Source organism: Vanellus vanellus (assembly GCF_965231255.1).
Source record: "Vanellus vanellus genome assembly, chromosome: 9".
Taxonomy (NCBI): Eukaryota; Metazoa; Chordata; class Aves; order Charadriiformes; family Charadriidae; genus Vanellus; species Vanellus vanellus.
This window is the reverse complement of record NC_138914.1, coordinates 16,029,314-16,049,370: the sequence shown is the minus strand read 5'-3', so window position 1 is coordinate 16,049,370 and position 20,057 is coordinate 16,029,314. Positions and strand designations below refer to the sequence as shown.

General features: G+C 36.4%; 1 protein-coding gene across 1 annotated transcript in view; it reads right to left on the bottom strand.

Moving 5' to 3' along the window:
• The window catches only part of ERC2 (ELKS/RAB6-interacting/CAST family member 2), a gene marked incomplete at both ends in the record, with an annotated part of 454,823 nt that overhangs the window by 157,555 nt on the left and 277,211 nt on the right, over positions 1-20,057 (bottom strand). The window contains one exon of the mRNA XM_082487881.1: positions 14,636-14,796. Within this exon, the coding sequence (XP_082344007.1) occupies positions 14,636-14,796 (161 nt within the window). The remainder of the gene's footprint in view (positions 1-14,635; positions 14,797-20,057) is intronic.

Sequence of the window (20,057 nt, the reverse complement as noted above, 5' to 3'; positions counted from 1 at the left end):
TTGCACTTCTAATGAGGTAATAGTTACATTAGCCTTAAGTGGAAGTTGCTTGTCATATACTGATATCCCCCATTCGTTTAGTTGCCAAATTACAGTAGGGATTTCCTAAGTTCATCTGTTAATTAGATTCATTTCTAGGCTAGATACTAACAAAAACCTACATTAGACTAAACAAAACATCATAGTATTGAAGTGTTGAAGGGAGATCTTTCTAAGAGAAATAATATAAATTACATTTCTTAATACAACTGTGAAAATACTACAGGTAATTTTCATCCTAATTGGATCCTTGTACTATTTTTTTTTTAAGCAGGGATCTGATGGGAGGGGCAGTAGTGGGTAGCTGGGTGGTACACATGTATGCATAGCCACAAAACCCATAAAAGACTCCGTTTTCATTTTGCTGGTTTTCCTTCAGTTTTTTGACAAAATGATCCAGGGGAGTGATGGGGCTAATGGGCACCCAAAACAAAACTGGAAGGCAGTCAAGTCTCTTCTATGCATACTGAAAGTTTAAATATTTTTCAATAGGTGAAAAGTCTTTGCTTTAAGCTCATGAATGTCAGAGCATTTTCCACTCTGGTAAGAGGGTATCAGGTTGCTGGATGACAGGTGATGATGTACCACACCTCTGGGGCTTCTATTCTTCAGGTGTTACATAATAATCTCTACTTTTTTGCTACTGAATTTCACACTAGTCCCAACAGCAGCTCCTGCTCTAAACCCCACAGGCATGAACTACTTACCTTTTGTTTACAGACCACACAGAAAACTAAAAAGAGTTTCTCGAGATAGTCATACAAAACCTAGATGAGGTTGTCCAGCTCACCAAAATACTCATGAGTTATCAAACACAGTAAGTCCCCTAAATAGCGATGAGAAAATTCCATATTTTGGAGCTTTTAGAGTGAGGGGGTTTAAAAGTTCAGATCGCTCTTCCTATTAACTACATCATTCCTTCCTAACCAGTCTTTGGGACATAGCTCACCATGCAGCCAGCTGAACGTAACCTCTGTGAAGTCACCAGTAGCTCCCTGACTGATGCAATAAGGTCCTATAACTGACTGCATTTTATTCAAAACTCTTCCAGCCTAAAGAAACAAGGTAGGATATTAAATTACATTCTTATGTATGTAGATTTAAGCGGAATTAGAATTTTGTTCAATAACTTATATTCACAATCCACGTAATGTAACGATTTGAAAGCATCTAGGCTAGCTTTGATTCTGCATTGCACACAGAGGTGACCTACCTATCCTAGCCTATAAAACCTACCTTCAACATTTTCTCCTCAGTACCTATCTGTTTCCTAACCATAAAGAAAGCTCAGGGGGGCTGAAATACAAATCAAAGTAGTACATTTCATGACTGCCTATGTTAGGCCAATTCACATTTTCCCTATCACCTAGAAGATGAGAACCATGCAAGCCACTCTTCAAAGAATAATGGTGAGTTTGTTCGGAAGCAAAAAAGAAGAACCCCTAGTAACTAAAATGATTTTAGCAATATGGTGATCCTCAGAGGCCTGTGAGGCCTAATTTTGGTCAGAGTCAAATGCAACAAAGATAAACCATATGTTTGAGGGAGGAGTGGTTAGAAACTGGGAAGAGTTTAACCACAAAAAAGTATTTTTACATTTCTAATCTAAGCTAGTGAATCACAGTTCCTCCCTTAGCATCTGCATATTTACAAAACTAAAACTGGATGGGCTTTGAGAAATTCAGTGTTAAATATGAGGAAAAAAATATACCACGTCTTTCACTTGCATTCCCCAGTATACTTTTAAACACTAAAACATAACATAATAAGCATGGTACTCCCATTAGGATCACACAAGCTCCTCTACAAATGTAGTGTTTCTATTTACCAACAACTGAAAAAAATCTTTCCACTAACAATCTTCTGCATAAGTTTTTGCTGTGACCAAGCTTTTGTTTCAACTTGAAAAGTTTATCTATTCACTTTGAGCCCACTTCACCCTACGGAAGCAAGCCAAGGTGTCCTTTTAAGGTGATGTTTACCTGAACACAACAGCTTGCCTGTAAGATGTAGCACAGACGTATATAATGTACCTTCTTAAATAACGTACCTTCTTAAATAGGGCTTTTATTTGCTGAGATACCCTGGTATGCCACACAACAGTGTGGGCATAGCCAAGTTTGTTCACAATCAGAGAAAAATGAGATGAGCTCATCCTAATTTCCACTGTCATCATGTAGGATCACTGTAATGATCTCTCAGTCTCTGCTAAACAGCAGCATAGCACTGAGAGGTGTTGTTCATTAGAAATTCAGTGTCATAGCACATTTTTGTGTGCTATGGCATATTTTAACAATCATATTTGAAAAATTCTCTTTTTATTACAGTATTTCTAGACTCACATTGTTTAGTGTTGACAGTGAAAACACAATACATGTTTTTATTATCTTGTTTATTACAGTAATGCTGGATGGCTGATGCAGGAAGGTCCATTATGCCAGGCGTTAATTAATATTAGTATTAATAAAGGGTATTGATCAGTCTTGCCAGGCTTATACTCTAAATAGGTAAGCTAAACAAAGTTCAGTGGGAGGGCATAAACACCACCAGAGCAAGTGTGAAGTTCTCTTGGATTTAAAATACGGTATAAGCGCGTTTCCCTCCCCAAAAGACAAAGTCTTTGACTCATTTCAAGATATGGGTACAGACAATAACTTCTTACAGGTGTCGTTGTATCAGTTAGATAAAAGAGTAAATCCTGCTTATACCCTTACATACAGAAAAACTGCCCCATGGGCTCACACTTTACAAACCATGAGAGAATGCACATTAGAGCATTAATGAGTGCTCTCAGACATGAGAGAGCAAAATTTCAAGCACATCTTGCACCTTATCAGAGAGAGAATCCAATCAGAGGAAACAAAGCAATTTGAACTTGGGTTTATTTTTCCACAGCATACACCGAAGTACTTGTTTTGCTGGGGACAGGGGGAGGGGGAGGAATGAGGAAGCACAGGAAGGAGGCAGCAGTGGATTTACTTCATAGCACCTAAGGAGTAATGGGAAAGGAGAGAAAGCCAACCAAACCTACCCTTCTGCCACACTAAGAAAGCTGCTCCTGTTTGATTGCTTCTGACTCTGTTCTCTCCTGATTTTATAAGACCTTTTCCTTTTAATAGAAAACAATCATATATATTTCTAACCACACTTTATATTTTTATACAATATTAAAAAATAATCCAGTAATTTAGTTTAAATGATCCAAACCTTTAAATTACTTTGGTTCTCCATTTTCAAAGATCTGAGTTTACCTTAAGTTCAGCATTATCCCACTGGGGAGACCCTCAGCTCATAATTCCTACCATTGAATTGAATGTCCTGGGTCTCAAGTATGCAAGATTTGCCACTGGAAAAGGAAAAAAACCTGACCCATCATATTTTGAGGTCTAAAATGCAGAAACATCTGCTAGAATCATATTCAGTTGGCTGAGGTTAGGAATATGGGAGCCTGCAGTTGATCAGCGCTGCCCTAGGTGTCACAGAGGCCAATGGGAATTATACTAAGAGGGTTTCAGTAGACAAGGGCGTAATTCAGTCAGCTTAAAAAAAAAAAAAAAATCCATGAAACAGAAGCCTAACTTTTTCTTTCTTTTTTTACTTTCAGCCTCCTACTCCTTCCTTTCTGCCTTTTGAGCCACTTGTTCTTTTGAGTATATATTATCAGAGGTGGAGGCCTTCACATTCCCATGCTAGCTGAACTTCAAAACAAATACCATCCTATGTCATCATTTTTATCAGTACTATTTTTTTAGCTAATAAAAGCACTTTTGAGGTAGTTTTAAAACAAACCATATATAGCTTTGTTAAGATCAGTAATTACAGAGTACAATTTCTTTTCTACAGTATTGTCATTCTGGTAAAATTATTTTGTTGCTCAGATTTTCTTACATTAAAAAAAAAAAATTGTGCAATAGAAACCAGACAAAAAGTGTTTGATACTTAGTAGATAGGATACAAACTTTTTGTTCTTTATCTAAAAAGTTAAGACTGCTAAACTCCCCACTAAGTTTTTAGATAAAAATAGTTAGTTTTCTTAGAAAAGAGAAACATACTTCAAACTATACCTTTCCTTCAGAAGTGTCCAGACCTGCATTTTCATTTTTCAGGTTTGTACAGCCCTCTTCCTTTTACCATTGCCCATTTTTCACTGAATACTCACTCATAGTCCCTTCTCACTATCCTTCTCATCATTGTCCCTGTCTGAATAATATTGCACCTCACATGAATTTAGAATGCTATGAATCAAGATATACCATAGATTAAACTGGTTTATTTTAAATCCTAATGCATTTCTAAGTTAAAAAAAACAAAAAACAAAAACAAAAACAGAAAAGCATTTTAAAGAGGTTGATTTTTTTTAAAAAAGGAAAAGCAAATGTAATTATTTTCAATTGCAATTGTTTCTTCAAATTTTCATTTTCATTACAAACAAACTAGAATACTCTGCATCTTAAAGTCCTTCAAGCAGCTCAAGACACCTGTAAACCTGGAGCACTGTTAAACCTGTCTGTCTTCCAAGTGATTCAATCACTAGAGAATGTAATATAACTGTCATATCTCACTCTTATAACAAACATTTTGTCACTTGTATCATCTTGTAAATTCACTTACACACTATAAGGCAACAGAAGATGCAAAAGGCTATTCAAAGTGTGGCCTTTAATCTTTCCAGAGTGTATTAGTTGACTTAATATAACTGGTTCTCAGAAAAAATAAAAAAAAAAATTAAATCATCTGATCATTAACTATGTGTGTTTCAGTGTAAGGGCGCAATGTGGGAGGAAAGAGCTAATACTTCAGAAAGAAAATAAATTTTAGGAACAGAGTTTAAGAACATCAGCCAAAGAAGCAGTCAGTTATGGACCTCTTGTCCATGAATTTGTCTAACCCCTTTTTTGAACCATCTGATGCCACCTTACCCTCTATGGAAGCAAGTTCTAAAAGGTCACCAACCAACCACTCCATAAAGCAGCACTTCTCTCTCTTTCGAATCGATACTGATTAACTTCAGCAAGTGTCTGATATTCCTCATGCTGGGGGATCTGGCAAACAACAGTTCTAGGTTCGGTTTATGCCTTCCTTTGAGATTCTGCAAACTTCAAACGTATCCTCCCCCTGCCTTCCCCTCCCCAGAGTGAAGAGTCTTTGAATCTCTCCCTCATAAAGCAGCTGCAGGATCCCCTTGATCACTCTACCATTCAGGTTCTGGGGAAAGTACTAGAGAAATAAAACCCCTGAGTACTGTGGAATTACCAACATAAAACGTTTGCTGGAGCACTGACTGTTACTTTTCTAACTGAGGCAAGGTACCTGAATGGGCAGAGAATAACAGCAACAAAATTGGAAAGAAAAGTGCACTACTAGGACACAGAGGGGCAACTACCATCAAAGTCCCTTTCTGCTTGGGAGATGCCTCAAACCATATGGATCATAGGAACCTGGAAGATCATTTTTACAACTACAGAGCCAGAAGTTTAAATTTCTATAGCTACTTGAGAACGTTACTCATGGAAACACATGATAATTAAGCCAAAACACTTACGAGATGAAGAGAGCAAGCTGGTCAAAATCCAAAACCATTTTCTAGATCAGAAAACTATGCTTACTTATTATAACCGTAATACGTGTTCTCTGGAATACGTCTGCACTCTTTCTGGTTCGCCTTCAGACAATGTTTCTGTGACATAAGAAGCACTACTGCTATTCCATAACAGAGAGGATGACACTGCCTTCTTGGAAGGGAAGCACTTTGAAAAGGTTGTTCCTGCACTCTCCCACTGTCTAAAGGGGGCAGGAAACACGGGAGAGGTTCCAGCTTCCTTTGCTTGGACACCCATATAAAAGCAGGCAAAAACCAGCCTCTCCTATCATGTTTCAGAGAAACCCTAAATTGATCTTACTCACCTTCAATAGCAGGTGAAAATCTATTTTGAAAGTAAATTTTGAACTTAACAAGAACAAAATGAAGAAAAGAAATGGCACACTTTCTTCCCATGCTGATGGAATTTCAAACATCATGAATCTTATAAAATAAAATCAAAGTATACTATCATTTAGTCTGAACGCATAAGACTCTCAAGTGAATAGGAACTTGGTGACACTCATATGTCTCTAAATAACAGAAGCGCTTTGCCAAGTAAACAGTTCACTCATTCTATTCTCACAGAGAGAAACATTTTATTGCTTTGTGCCCCTTCGTTGTTTACAAAAGAAAAACATCTCTTCATTTTAGTCAAGAAAGCTTCTGTTCCAGAGAACAAAGCCTTCATTTGGTTTTCTCTAATCTTTATGGTGTTTGCAAGTTGGTGTCAAAAATGTTAGTCAAGGCATGCTGTGTTACAGGTCCGTGGGGCAAAAGCAGTCACAAGAGACTTTCCACCCAAGTTAGAAGGAGACCACATTACCATTCTAACTACTTCCTATGGAAGTCACAGTTGTATCAACATCCTGCTGTTTTGTTTGTATTTAACTTGGGATATGACTCTCTACACTCTCAGCATGAATCCTACAATTAAATGGAAGCAGTCCACAGGTTACTAAAAAACAGTCTAGTGTTCTACATTTGAAATGGTGCAATTTTTGAGACAATCAACTTGCTATCGAGTCACTGAACATGTTTGTAGTCTACATTACCACAGCTGAAACAAGACAAATAATCCCTCTAATAAAATTACAAAGAATAGCAAACCGCTTTCTGAAAATTTTTTTTTCTCCACAGCTATGTATATGCTACTCTGTTTGTTATCTGACCTATTAAGTAAAGATACATTAAAGAATTCACATTAGAGAAATTATCATAGCTATCTTTCTCAAAATATAGGCTGTATTAGAGCTGACAAAGTAGAAAAAAAAAGATTTTAAAATGATCCTACTTTCCAAATACTTCATTAATAGTCTAAGAAATCTGACCCTGGTGTATTTGCTTTAACTTCAATTCAAAGAGTATCCTTTAATGTCACTGCTACTTATTTAGCCTATAACTATCCCCAAGGTAGGTTCTGGCTCTTTTTAGAATATACTAGCATTTAAAAAGGAGTATAAACTAAGCATCTTTGCCCACACCTGTTAGTTAAACACCTCAGTTTTCAGTGTAGGCAAGAGAAATGGTTATCTACCTTCTCGCTTTGCTTTCCAGAAAGAAGGGGGCTGGGCGAAAGCACTGCCAAACTGTAACACAGAAAGCAGTGTCTATAGGGAAACTATCATTTTAAGTGATTTTAAAGAGTGAGTTCCCTGCAATTTCAAGGAGTAGTTCCAACCTTAAGTCACCTTGCCAATTTCTCTTACCTTGCTGTATTGCTTTCCTCACCCTTGCTGCTGTATGCAAGACCCAAAAAAAGGAAATTAACTTCATGACTACATGCAAGTAGAGACCCTACAATTTCATCAGGGATTTTCCTGTCAATGAGTGTCATGCTTCTGGCCTGTGTATGAACTGAACAGGTGAATTGCATACACAATTACTCTGAAATGTTCCAGATGCACTGGATTTACTACTCACACAGAGATTTCAGAAGTGCTTTTGACCATAGCTGTACCCACAGCAACGTGGAAGAAACCACTATCCTGTGGGTGACAAAGCCTCTTGGGGTAGAGTAATTAAGACATAAATAAAGGAAAACATGCTGAGTTCCTTTCCCTTTCCCTCTCCAAGTGCCAGTCTCAGATGGTGATGGATGGAAATAGTAATAGGAGGATGTAAGGCAGGGACATGAGCTGATTTGCCCAGATGCTGGAAACATGTCTAGATTCTCTGGACATCCAACAGCCCTTGTCAGAGCAGCAGCTCCTGCTGAGCTGCTACACAGATGTGAAATCCCCAACTTGTACTCCAGTAAAATTTATAGATGGAAAAAAGGGGTATGTCTGCAGAAAAACAGATGAAAGGTAAACTCCCTTGTACTTCTGCCACTAGTACTCCATAAAGCATTTTGACTTTCCTACAAAATCTGACTGTGACTCTCTAGTTTTACATCTTACACAGTCTTCCCCTTGGGTTGTGACTCCTGACTTCCAGAATCCATTCGAAGACCCTCTTCATCCCTGCAATATCCTCAGAAGTCCACTTGGAGCCATTTGTATACTCACCCACACTTGAATTCCCTGCACTGAAAGGAAGGAGGAGACCAGTCAGACCAGGTGACAGACACATTCTCTTCCCAGCAACAAGACAAGCTTCCTCCTTACTCTGCGAAGCTGCTCATACACAGTTTGTGGAACGAAGCAGATCCAGACCCTGGTCTCGCACCCGAGACTGGCATCTAGTGGCAAATACAAGTGCCCCCTCCTTGTTTGGCAGCGCAGCTGAACCAGTAACCCAGCAGGTAAAAGTACAGTATGTGTTCAGTACTTCTGCAAAGAGTGGCAGCTGGTGGGCCTGAATGCTTGGTGGAAAAAACATTTTATCCCCTTCTTCCCACAAATATTTCATCCTTGACTATACACAGGTGCTGTTAAATGAATAAAGTAAACATACTGAAAAATGAAGATAAGCAATATTCATTTATTATTTTCAGTGAAAATATGGTGGACATTCTTAAACAAAGGAAGGGATGTTTAATTTTATATTGTCGCTGTGAAAAAATTTACTGCAAAATCTAATTTTTTTTTTTTTTTTTTTTTTGGACAGCACAGTAATGTTCTATTTGTGTTATTGAATGAAAGGGACTAGTAGCTGGTTATTTTTTTAGGAGCTCTTTAATGCTTCATTACTGAAGTAATCTGATCTATTCCACATCAGGGAAAATATATATTCTTCTGGAAATTTGTAGTGAATTTCAGGGCACAATCAATTCCAGCAACACCCACAGGTGATGGCATGAACTCTACCAAAGTCAAGGAAATTAGGTTTCAAACTTTTGGCAAGAATTTCATTCAGCATACTCTGAAAGCTTCAGAGCACTGAGTCTACTGAGTTGACTGCTAAAGGAAACACTCAGTAATTAACAGTTGAATCTCAAAAATTAAGAATTAACAGGTCTTCAAGTCAAAACATGAAGTTCAGTCTTTTTGGGGATTAATCCCATGGTCACTCACTACCAAGTGCTGTGTTTGTCACATGTCACTAAATCACTGAAAGATCATCAAATCAACGCAAAACCACAAGGAATTTTTTTTTTTTTTAATCTTGCATTTAAACATATTTCTAAGTAGAGTAAACACCACAGAAAGTTAATTTAAGGGCTTTTAACCAAGAAAACTCCAAGTTTTGATAACAAAGTTTGGGGAGTTTTGGGTGGGTTGGGTTTTTTTTTGTCTTGATTTTAACTTCAGTGGTTGCAGCTTGAAGATTACATGCATATAATTTAGAAGTTGAACTAACAAAGAAGGTGATAATAATTTTTATATCTTTTCCCTCACATGCCATTAGACTTTCTTTTACGACTATTGGCTCTGCAGGTCAAACTTTATATCTTTCAAAGGGAAAATAATTTTGACCATTTCTAAAAAGATGATCTATCCCATAGAGTAAAATCCACTTTCCATAAGGACAGGCATTTATTTCACATACATATAAAAAGCCATTTTAATATTATATAAATACTCATTTATCTATCTATACAGCTCTCTAATTTCGTTACAAGCAGGTTTATGAGTTTTGGAACGAACCACCATACAGGAAAAGACATCTGTATGAAAGCATTGTGGACGCCTGGTGGTCATGAAAGTATGCTCCACAAATATGGCATTTCTGAAACATCTGGAAAAAAAAACCTACCACATCACAGAGCAGAAACTTCTCCTACCCTCAAGCTCTTCATATTACAAAATGAATAAGCTTTTCTAGGCAAGCCTTGTGAAGTTCTCAGAAGGCTGTGCTCCCTTCTTGCGGACTCTCAGAAAACAAAAACAATGTCGGGGCAAAGTAGGCTTGATATACATTTCTAACTACCAATTTTTAAGTTCAGGCCAACTGAAACATTTCTGTAGATGATAAATACATTTTTTAAAAACACTAACGTGCTTTTTGTCACACTGCAATATAGATTTTTTTTTAAACTATTACTTATTAAAAAATAATAAGTGCATTGATAGAAAGACCACAAAGCATTAAGACAATTAGGCAAAATGATGGATTTGAACACATGCTGCATTTCACTGTTAACATGTACGCGTAACTTCCATTAATGTCAGTATGAGTTATGTGTGCACTGCTAAAATAATATGACCATAACAAAAATATTTCCTCCAGAACTAATATAGCAATATTTTTAATAGACATTTGGGAATATAAAAAAATAAAAATAATCACGTATTTAGAAAGTAACATGCAAATGCAAATCCTTCTTGAAACCTAACAATTTGAAATTTTTTCAAATAAATCCTATCTTGTCACATGTTGGCATCAAGTTAAGAGTTACTCGGTTTTTACCTCCATCAAACTACCTTTCATTTAATGGGTACTTATCTAGTTTCCAGTTCGAAAAGACCAACCAGATAATGAACAAGATTAAGCTGCTATCCATTTTTATTCTAAACTTCCTTAAATAACTGAATGTCTATGGGAATATGTAATGATGACTGAAGAAGTTATCTAAAACTGACAACTGATTGTAGCCAGTAAATTAACATGGATCTTGGCAATGTCAGCCAGATGGGCCTAGAATGCAGAGTTATGTTTGGAACTTGAACGTAATATAAGCATAGGAAATCACGTGAACAGTCTTAAACACACAGTTCATGCCTATTTAACAGGGAGTTAGCACCCAAAAACTGTAATCATTGAGTGATTATTAAATAAAAAAAATGAAAAAAAAGTCATGGTCAATGCTGTCAATTAATAAATTATCTTACAATATCAGAGAGGACACGTTATCTTAGTATATTGCTACAACAGTACTATCATTATTCTGTCAGCGATTGGGTCTTAGCTAGCTTTTACAATCTGTATTTAAGAATACCTTATTCATAAAAATATTTAATGCCATATTTAGTATACTCTGTTGTAATGCAGCAGTTTTGTAACATTGTTTGTCATACACTACTATCAGTGAGCAATTTAAAAAATTAAACTACTGTAATACAATACCTGAATTATTTCTAAAAGAAGTTTACTAATACATGTGTATCAATTTACGTTGTTTAGCATATCTTCTTAAATTAAATAATCTGAAATTAAGATCTACGTTTATTTTATATTTAATAGCAGTCATGTAGCCCTTCCCATACAGAGCTCAAAAAAATAAGTATGCTCATTTTTGCTTGGTTCAGTACTAAAGTTCTTAAAGAGCCAGTAAAAAGAAAAAAAGTAAATACGATCATATTAATTTCTGTCATTATTCTATTTGTTCTCTGTTTAGTAAAATTGTGCTGTGATTTTTTATATCTTATTGTGTTCATTAACTCTATTTCCTATCTCCTAGACCAGCAAAATCATCCTGATGTCTGATAGCCATATTCATTTCTTTTCATCTCACCAGAAGCAACAGAAGTCCTTTCTGATTCCATCTCCAATAGGAACTTAGCTTTGTAAGATATTTCACAGAAAGTAAAGTTAGGATAGAATCAAAATAGTAATAGAATATGGGTTTTTTTTAATGAAAGTGATTTCTAATTCTAAGTTATTAGCTGAATCATAGATTTCAGGGGAAGTGATTTGTATAGGAGCTAGAGCATCAGAGACTTACAAGTAAAGAGACAGGGCTATGTAACTGGGAAAGGTCCCTGATAGAGGATTAGGTAAACCCGTATGGCTTAAGTAGGAAGAAGTATGCATTATAATTAATTGTATTTTATTATTACAGGTCAGAAGGGTTTTGTTATCAACTTAGAATTTCAAATGAATTTTAGCTCAGTTCAAGATTAAAAATGAAAACTGCATATGAACAATTGCTTTTGTTGAAGATAAAAAAAAAAGGTAATGGCAGAAAAAGTCTACATACTCGCACAGCTAACAAAGTAGCAATTAAGAAAGCAAAGGCAAAAAAGAAAAATGAGAAAGTCTTTTACAAAAGAAATCAATCATACTAATGACTACTCAAAGAAAAGAAGCCCCACGCTTTTAACTAGAATTTTTTATTAATTTAAATTTCTAGGTGCTAAATTAAAATTATCTTCTAATTTTACTATTTTAGCTTTTAAATTGATACTGTAAAAACACACTATATGTTTATATCTCATTTTTAATTCCAAACTGTATCTAACTTGGACCTTTGATACTGCGGCTTTCATCACTAGTACCATGCACTCAGTACTTTAGTCATAAAATAAAACATCTTTTATCAAAAGAAAAGTCAAACGTCACCAGTTTTTCCCAACCTCGCTTCCCAGACTGAAGATACATGCCTTATACACTTCTGTGAGGTTCTCTGTACCCAACCAAAAAAGTCACAATAACGGAATTAGAGACTGCTTTTTCCCCCTATGTTGCTTAATAATTGAAAACTATGATAAAAAGAAAAAAAAACAACATACCATTAGGACAAAAACCAAGCATGAACTCAAAGAAACAGACCAAAGCACTATAAAGAAAATAGATGACTGCATGAACTATACTAGCATTGGGCACCTGAGTTATCATAGATGAATTAACATTTACATATAAAAGAAAATCAGAAAACTCAAGAATGTATCTATTATAGAATATAATATCACATACTACTCTAATTCATATGTGCTTCCTTTTTTCTGTATAGATATAGAGTTCATTAAAGTCAAAAGCAGAAGTCCTTTTGATTTCAGTGGAAACATTCATGCTTACATTACTGTATTTCTGCACCTATATTACATAGCAGCCATTCTTAAAACCTACTTTTATACAACTCTAGTGAGCATATGTCTCCATTTCCACTTTGTGTTATTTACAGCAACACTATTAATATCATTGGTGAATGAGACAGGTGCCCTAGTGGTGGAAGACATAGAGAAGGCAGAGTTACTGAATGCCTTCTTTTCTTTGGTCTTCACTGCTAAAGCTGTCCCTCATGAATCCCATACTCTGAAGGCAAAGGGGACCTGGAGAAGGCAGGTGAAGGCAGCGTGACCTGGACAGGCTGGAGAGCTGGGCAGAGAAGAACCTAATGAGGTTCAACAAAAGCAAGTGCAAGGTCCTGCACCTGGGGAGAAAGAATGCTAGGCACCAGTATAGGTTAGGGGTGGGCCTGCTGGGAGATAGCTTGGAGGAGAAGGATCTGGGGGTCGTGGTAAACAGTAAATTATCCATGAGCAAGCAATGTGCCCTTGTTGCCAAAAAGGCCAATGGAATCCTGGGCTGCATAGGGAAGAGTGTGGCCAGTAGGTCAAAGGAGGTCATTCTCCCCCTCTGCTCTGCACTGGTGAGGCCACAACTGGAATACTGTGTCCAGTTTTGGGCTCCCCAGTTCAAGAGGGACAGGGAACTGCTGGAGCGAGTCCAGCCAAGGGCAACTAAGATGATTAAGGGCTTGGAGCATCTGCCTTATGAGGAAAGGCTGAGAGAGCTGGGACTCTTTAGCCTGGAGAAGAGAAGGCTGAGGGGAGACCTTATTATGGCATACAAGTATCTAAAGGGTGGGTTGAAGGAGGATGGAGCCAGGCTCTTTTCAATGGTTTTCCCAGTGACAGGACGAGGGGCAATGGGCACAAGTTAGAACACAGGAAGTTCCGTTCAAATACACGGAAAAACTTCTTTAGGGTGAGGGTGACAGAGCACTGGCCCAGGCTGCCCAGGGAGGTTGTGGAGTCCCCTTCCCTGGAGATTTTCAAGACCCGCCTGGATGCAGTCCTGAGTAATGTGCTCTGGGCAATCCTGCTTTAGCAGGGGAGTTGGACTGGATGATCTCTAGAGGTCCCTTCCAACTCTGAAAATTCCGTGATTCCGTTTTTCTGATTATTTACTTTCCTGTAAAATGTAAGGACATCTACAGCAACTTAGCTGAAGTTATATAAGTGTTTTGGGTTTTTTTTCCTCCCTCAATAAAGCAGTTTTGAAATTACAACTGTAAGTTTTCTTTGTCGAATGTTAACTACACACTCACCAGCCTAGACAGGTCATAACAGGTTCACTCTTTTTTGCTAATTTTAAAGATCATGTCAGAACTTTAACATCCCATAATTACAGATACTTACCTTTATTGTGGGTAGGAAGTTAGATCTAAATTATAGGTCTATCTTCCTTTTTCAGTTCTACACTTTTACACATAGTAATGTGTATGCAAATAGGTTGTCGTTTTGCATTTGCGGGGTTTTTTTAACCAATTCAATGCAATAAACTTTGCACCATCCATATAAAGTTAATAAACCCCTTTCCTTGTATTTGACACTAACAGAAACTCCAATATAGAATTCCCACTGAAAGATGGGGATTTAGGCCCTCAGTTTCTCATGGTAATTATATTGTGCTGATATTTTATTTGCATGTAACAAAGGATAGCTTTCAAAAAATTCTTCACGTGTCAATTGTTGAGTACTTCTAAAATGAAGACTTTTGCATTCCCATATTTCACAAGGAATTTAACAGTCTTACAACTATTAGAAGTCCTTAGACTCAAATAGACTTAAGTCCCTCAGACTTAAATATATACATAGAAAAGCACTTACAGAAAATAAAAACCTTTTCTTATGGCAATTAAGTAGTAATTTTAATTTTTCTAGAAATTAGAGAAATCAATGTACTTACTTCATTTCTAGAATTTCTTCAAGCTGTTTTCTTCGCTCTATTCTCAGGTTAGCCAGATGTGCTTCTTTTTCAGCCAAAGACTGCTGTGTTGAGGCAAGACGGGCTTTGGTAGAGTCTAATTCTTGTCTGGTCTTTTCCAGCGCATTCATCAGCTCTTCTACCTATGAGAGAGAACTTTTTAAGCTCTGTATTCTTTACAATAAGTAAATCTGAAATCTATATAAATCCAGGAAAAAAACAAACAAACAAACAAACAACACCACAAAAAGAATTATTTTAAGTAAAAGGCTGTTCAAATCCATTCCTATCTTAACTGTTCTAAAAACTAACAACAAAAGTGGTCGTTAAATACCAAAAAAATCTTTTTCCATGAATCCATCGTGTAATACGCAACATTTATACAAAACAGAACTAACACAGATTGCCAGAAACCTATTTAACCTGGGCCATGGCCACATACAGACAAAATTTATGAATATTTTTGGCGTTGTTTATATTCTTTAAATTCAGGGTGGTGGTAACTTATCATAATAGTAATTTCAGAAATTTTAGATGCAGATATAGACATATATTTCAATATAAAACTGGTCATGACAATCCATGTATTTTTGATCAAAAAATGCAAACGCTTCTGTGCGGAACAGGTTGCCCAGTGAAGCTGTAGACTCACCAGTCCTTGGGTATTTTCAGATCTTTAGACTGCATTGCCTCTAGCGGTCCCTTCTAACCTGAATTATTCTATGATTCTGAACTTTAAATGTCTGTTACTGCTCTAAAAACAACCAAGCAATGTTCCTCGTGATAACTGTGAGAATTTCTGAAGTATGAAATGTAGGAAAGTTAGGCTGATCCTAGCTTTTCTTTAGTGTTAGTAAATATGGACTGGATGTAGGATGAATTGCTTACTGCAGGAATTCAGAAAACCTTCATTTTTTTCAGAAAACAAAATTCAGAAGTAAAAAAGAGTGTATGACATGGTCTATCACATTATTTAAAGAGCACACTAAAGAATGGAGAGTACATATGACACCTGCCCAGCAGCTGAAAATTTACTTGTGGGTTGAACCATTATATTCAAAGATCCAGAGGGTCACAAATAGTCTCTGGTACCCACGACACCAGTATGATTTCCCCCTGTTCAAATGATAGAGTTAACATTAAGAGCTGGAAGTAAACAACAGATTTAATTCACTTCTATGAGATATAATGATTTAAATAATGAATGTCCTATTTCCTATATTTTCTTTCTCACCTCTTTTGTCCAAATATTAACATTTTATAAATTAGCCAACACTTCAGGAATAACATCTAAATAAAATGAAATGGGAGAGGGGATATATTCCAGTTGGCCATGTTATACAAGCCATTGAAAAGTGTTCACTTCTGCTGGTGTATTGCAAAGTCTGACAATATTCCACTGTGGTCATATAATCAATGTGTCTACAGAGAAAATAAGATGTTTTCTCCCAAGTTCATGCTTAATTGATGTTTGTTGTTATGTAACTCCTCCTAGCCTGCAATCAGTATTTATAAGCCAATTTTTTTTGTTGTTTCAATTTGAACACACATTACCTCCTATATAACAAGTTCAATAAAGCAAAATTAATACTATAGTCTTCATCAAATTATAATGAGGACTCACACCCTGTTCGAAAATGATACACTGATTACTTAGTTTTTCTACCCCAGCTGCATCTGCATCTTTAGAAACACTCTGATAAGATCAATGGAATACTAGAACACATCTTATACTCTTTAGTGCATAAGTTACATTTCCTAAATGCAGAATCAGAATTACCAGTAGCATTGAAGTAACGGATGTTCAACTTTCCACTCAGAAAGCAAAACCTGTGTAACGCTGATATAAATGAAATGGCAAGGAATGCAAATTGTGCAATAGAGTCTGTACAGGTGCAAGATTCCACTAAAGCAAACTCTCAAGATTAAGGCTGTAGATAGCTTTGTAAAACTACTATCTAGTGAACTTTCACAGTAGAAGCAGCAATGAGAAAATACACTTGAGGGAAATAAAAAAAAAAAAAAAAGCTGGATTTGCACTTAAATCCCGGGGGGGGGGGGGGATTAAAAAACAAAACAAAACAAAAAAAAAAAACAGAGATGGAGAGAGTTGGATCATATTTCTTTGAAAATATACTCAATTTCTAATGTAACACCAGATACTTCATTTTCTGTTTCAGTACAAGAACAAAACCCCATGCTGTCTCCAACAAGGACAAGCCTCAACTACTAAAACATAACATGATATTTCTCCCTGTTTTCTTGGGTTATTTCTTAGGCTCGTCCTTGTGTTTTTAGTTTCTGCTGAGCCTTCAGCCTGTTAGTTAATTCCAGGTAACATACATTAATGGAAATAGTAGTAAGGATTCCAAGCTGCAAAGTCATTTATTCATAGAGACTCTTGTTTCGAGACAGTATCTTTAAACACCAAGTCACTTCACACATGCAGATTTGTTTGGCAGATGAAAACATAAAAAGGCAGAATAGCAGCACTTCTGTATCTTTAGTATTATTGCCCTCCTTTTCCTACAAGTTCAGCTGAATTTAGTACCCAACGTGTTGACTGACTGAATGCTCACCTAAGTTATGATGTATCACATCAGTTACATTTTAAAACATTTAAGGGAATTAAAGACTTGTAGAAAACAAAGCTGTGGATTTGTTAATGTATATTAATAACATACTCTTATATTACCAGACAAAAGAGATCAAAGTTTAAAGGAGAAGGGAAAAACCTTTAAAAATTTAAATATGAAAACTTTTTCAAACCACAAATCCTTAACACATGCAGACTTGAAAGTTATACTTTCATTTACACTTTCAACACAATATTTGCCAGCTAGTTCTTCCTCCATTTTTTGAATATGACCCAAGTTCAGAGTTGTATGTTTTCCTAGTTAACTGTCTCACCAACACCTACAGCAGAATTCAATTGGCAGGCACGTGTAGAAAAAACTGATTTTTTTTTTAATCAACTGCTATCAAATGTAAATGTGTGAATGATGAAGTTGCACACACAATCATCTTAACATGTTTGCTATATAGCTGCAGCAGATATATTACAATGGAAAATTAACTTTAAACACTGAAGGCAGTATTATCTAGATAGAAAAGTCTGGGGGGAAAAAGCATTGTAAAACATAAACCAAATTCTTAATGTAAGCACATGTTCTCTTCTTTGATATTACAATTAAAATGATAGCAGGAAAAAATAATGATTAATGTTGATTTATTACCTCTTACTCCTACTGTAAGAAATGGAAACAAATTCAGTACTACTAGTGCAAAATTTTAGCTTTCTGACCTATGGCAAATGTTTCTTTTGCTGCATTTAGGGGCACTTCATCCAGAGAATAATGTGTGCCTAGGAGTCCTTTCCTCTCCAAAGCACTGGTATGGTCCTGCCTTCCAGTGTCTTTTAAGTTTTTCCACTCTCTGGACATTGAACGGAGTCCCCCAGTGAAGTCCAATAAGGACCAAGTCACACATTTACATACTTTTCTTATCATCGTACAAAGGACCAAGATAAAGTTTGTATTCATGACTATATTTGTTACCTGTAATACCTCCTCCAGCCATTTTCCTCCCAAACCGAAGCATCTATTCTACCTTAATTATCGCATATACATCCTTAAGACCTTTGTTTACACAGAAACACAGGAAAGTCTCGCAAAGGAATTGCTATTGATCAGTAAGGCTCTAAAATCCAAGCAGCACTTTAAATGCCTTCACGTGCTGAAGCTAGGGCAGGCACTGTCACTGCGTTTCCCCCGAGCCGGGGGGTGCCGCCGCAGCCCCCGCCGCAGCCCCTCCACCTTCAGCGGCACCGCCGGGGGCGGCCGCAGGCAGCAGCTCCTCACCCAGCCTGGCAAGGCAGCCGGTGCCTGAAAGCCTGCTCCCCCCCCCCGCCCTATATCTCTTAGGCTAACTACTTCTAATCACAAACTTTGCCATGGTAGACACCAGCTAAAGAATTAATAAGAATTCACGCTTTGAAAGAGTTTACTGTGAGAACCTCACTGAATACAAAGGTCTTTGCTATGCCCTGAATGCGTTATTAAGTGGGTTTTCTTCCCTTTTGCAAGACAACAGCCTCGTTTTATCCTTTGCTTTTTCTAATAAAAGCCATTATATTTTGTCATACTTTCAGAAAGCCTAACTGACCTCAGCACTACAAGGATTTTAATAAAATCAGTACTAGAATTAAGTTTATGTTTCAGAACGGCTGAAAAGCAGCAAACTAAACTATTATAAATCTTTCTTCATTTTGAGACTATTTTAAAAGAACACTTTCTACTTCTTCTGCAGCTTCACATTTTCAAGTCCAAACAGCAGTGTTTCACACCAAGATAAGAAAAGAGAAAGAAATGAACGTGGTTGAAGTATACATCTGCATTACCAGATTCTGCAAATTAAAAAAGGTTAGAGTTCAAATGAATGACAGTTTATTAAAAATGCCCTGAAGCATTCTTAATTCCAGATTGGATTCGGCTCAGCACAACTAACGCTAACATAATACTGTTCCAGTTTGTGGGAATAAGGAGGGGGAGGGACAATTGCATGTTTTCTCAGTTCAAGTATAATATATTTCTACAGGATGACAAAGAGCTGGCAACTTTCCAGCGATCAAGGTTAGCATTATTAGTATTACTATCTTGGGACTTCATATTAGCAATGATATTGGTGATAAATACAAGAAGTTTGGATTTCCCTAACTGACTTTTTCAAGTATCAGTAGCTATGCAAAAACTCCATACCTACTTTAATCTAAAACCTAATCTTGTTAGGTTTATACACACAGATCATTTATGAATTGTATATACTAAAATAAAATAAATACATCCTACTATTTAGCTATAGATTCTTCACTTTTCTTTAATACAAGAATATTAAGCACTATAGATAATTTAAAAAACAAAAAAAAAGGTTTAACAAACTATTAATCCAGTATGGCTTTATGTGAGCTGCATTTTTATAATTAGAAGTCAGCCAGTGTAAAAATCCTCTCAGTTCTTTTCAAAGGTGCTTTCTTTTTTTCCATTTGCTAAGGAAATGCATTTGGGTTTTTTTAGTTTGTTTTGTTTTTGTTTTGTTTTTGTTTTTTTTTTTGCCAAGTTACACACTATATAAATTTCAGTTATCTCCAGTTCTGTGAAGATTAATTTAATAAAAACTATATTTGGGTTTTTCCCCCATGATTAAGCATGAGATTGCAAGAAAGGAAAGGCTATATTCCTTAAAGTTTCTCTTTGTGGCTTTCCTACAAATTTATTCTGTCACTGGACTAAAAGGACATAGATAACACGTTCACAGCGATGAGGGAAAATGGATAAAAACCTGGATTTGTACACACAAATATCCACTTACCAGCTCTTCTGACTCACAGGCTGAAGACTTCAGCATT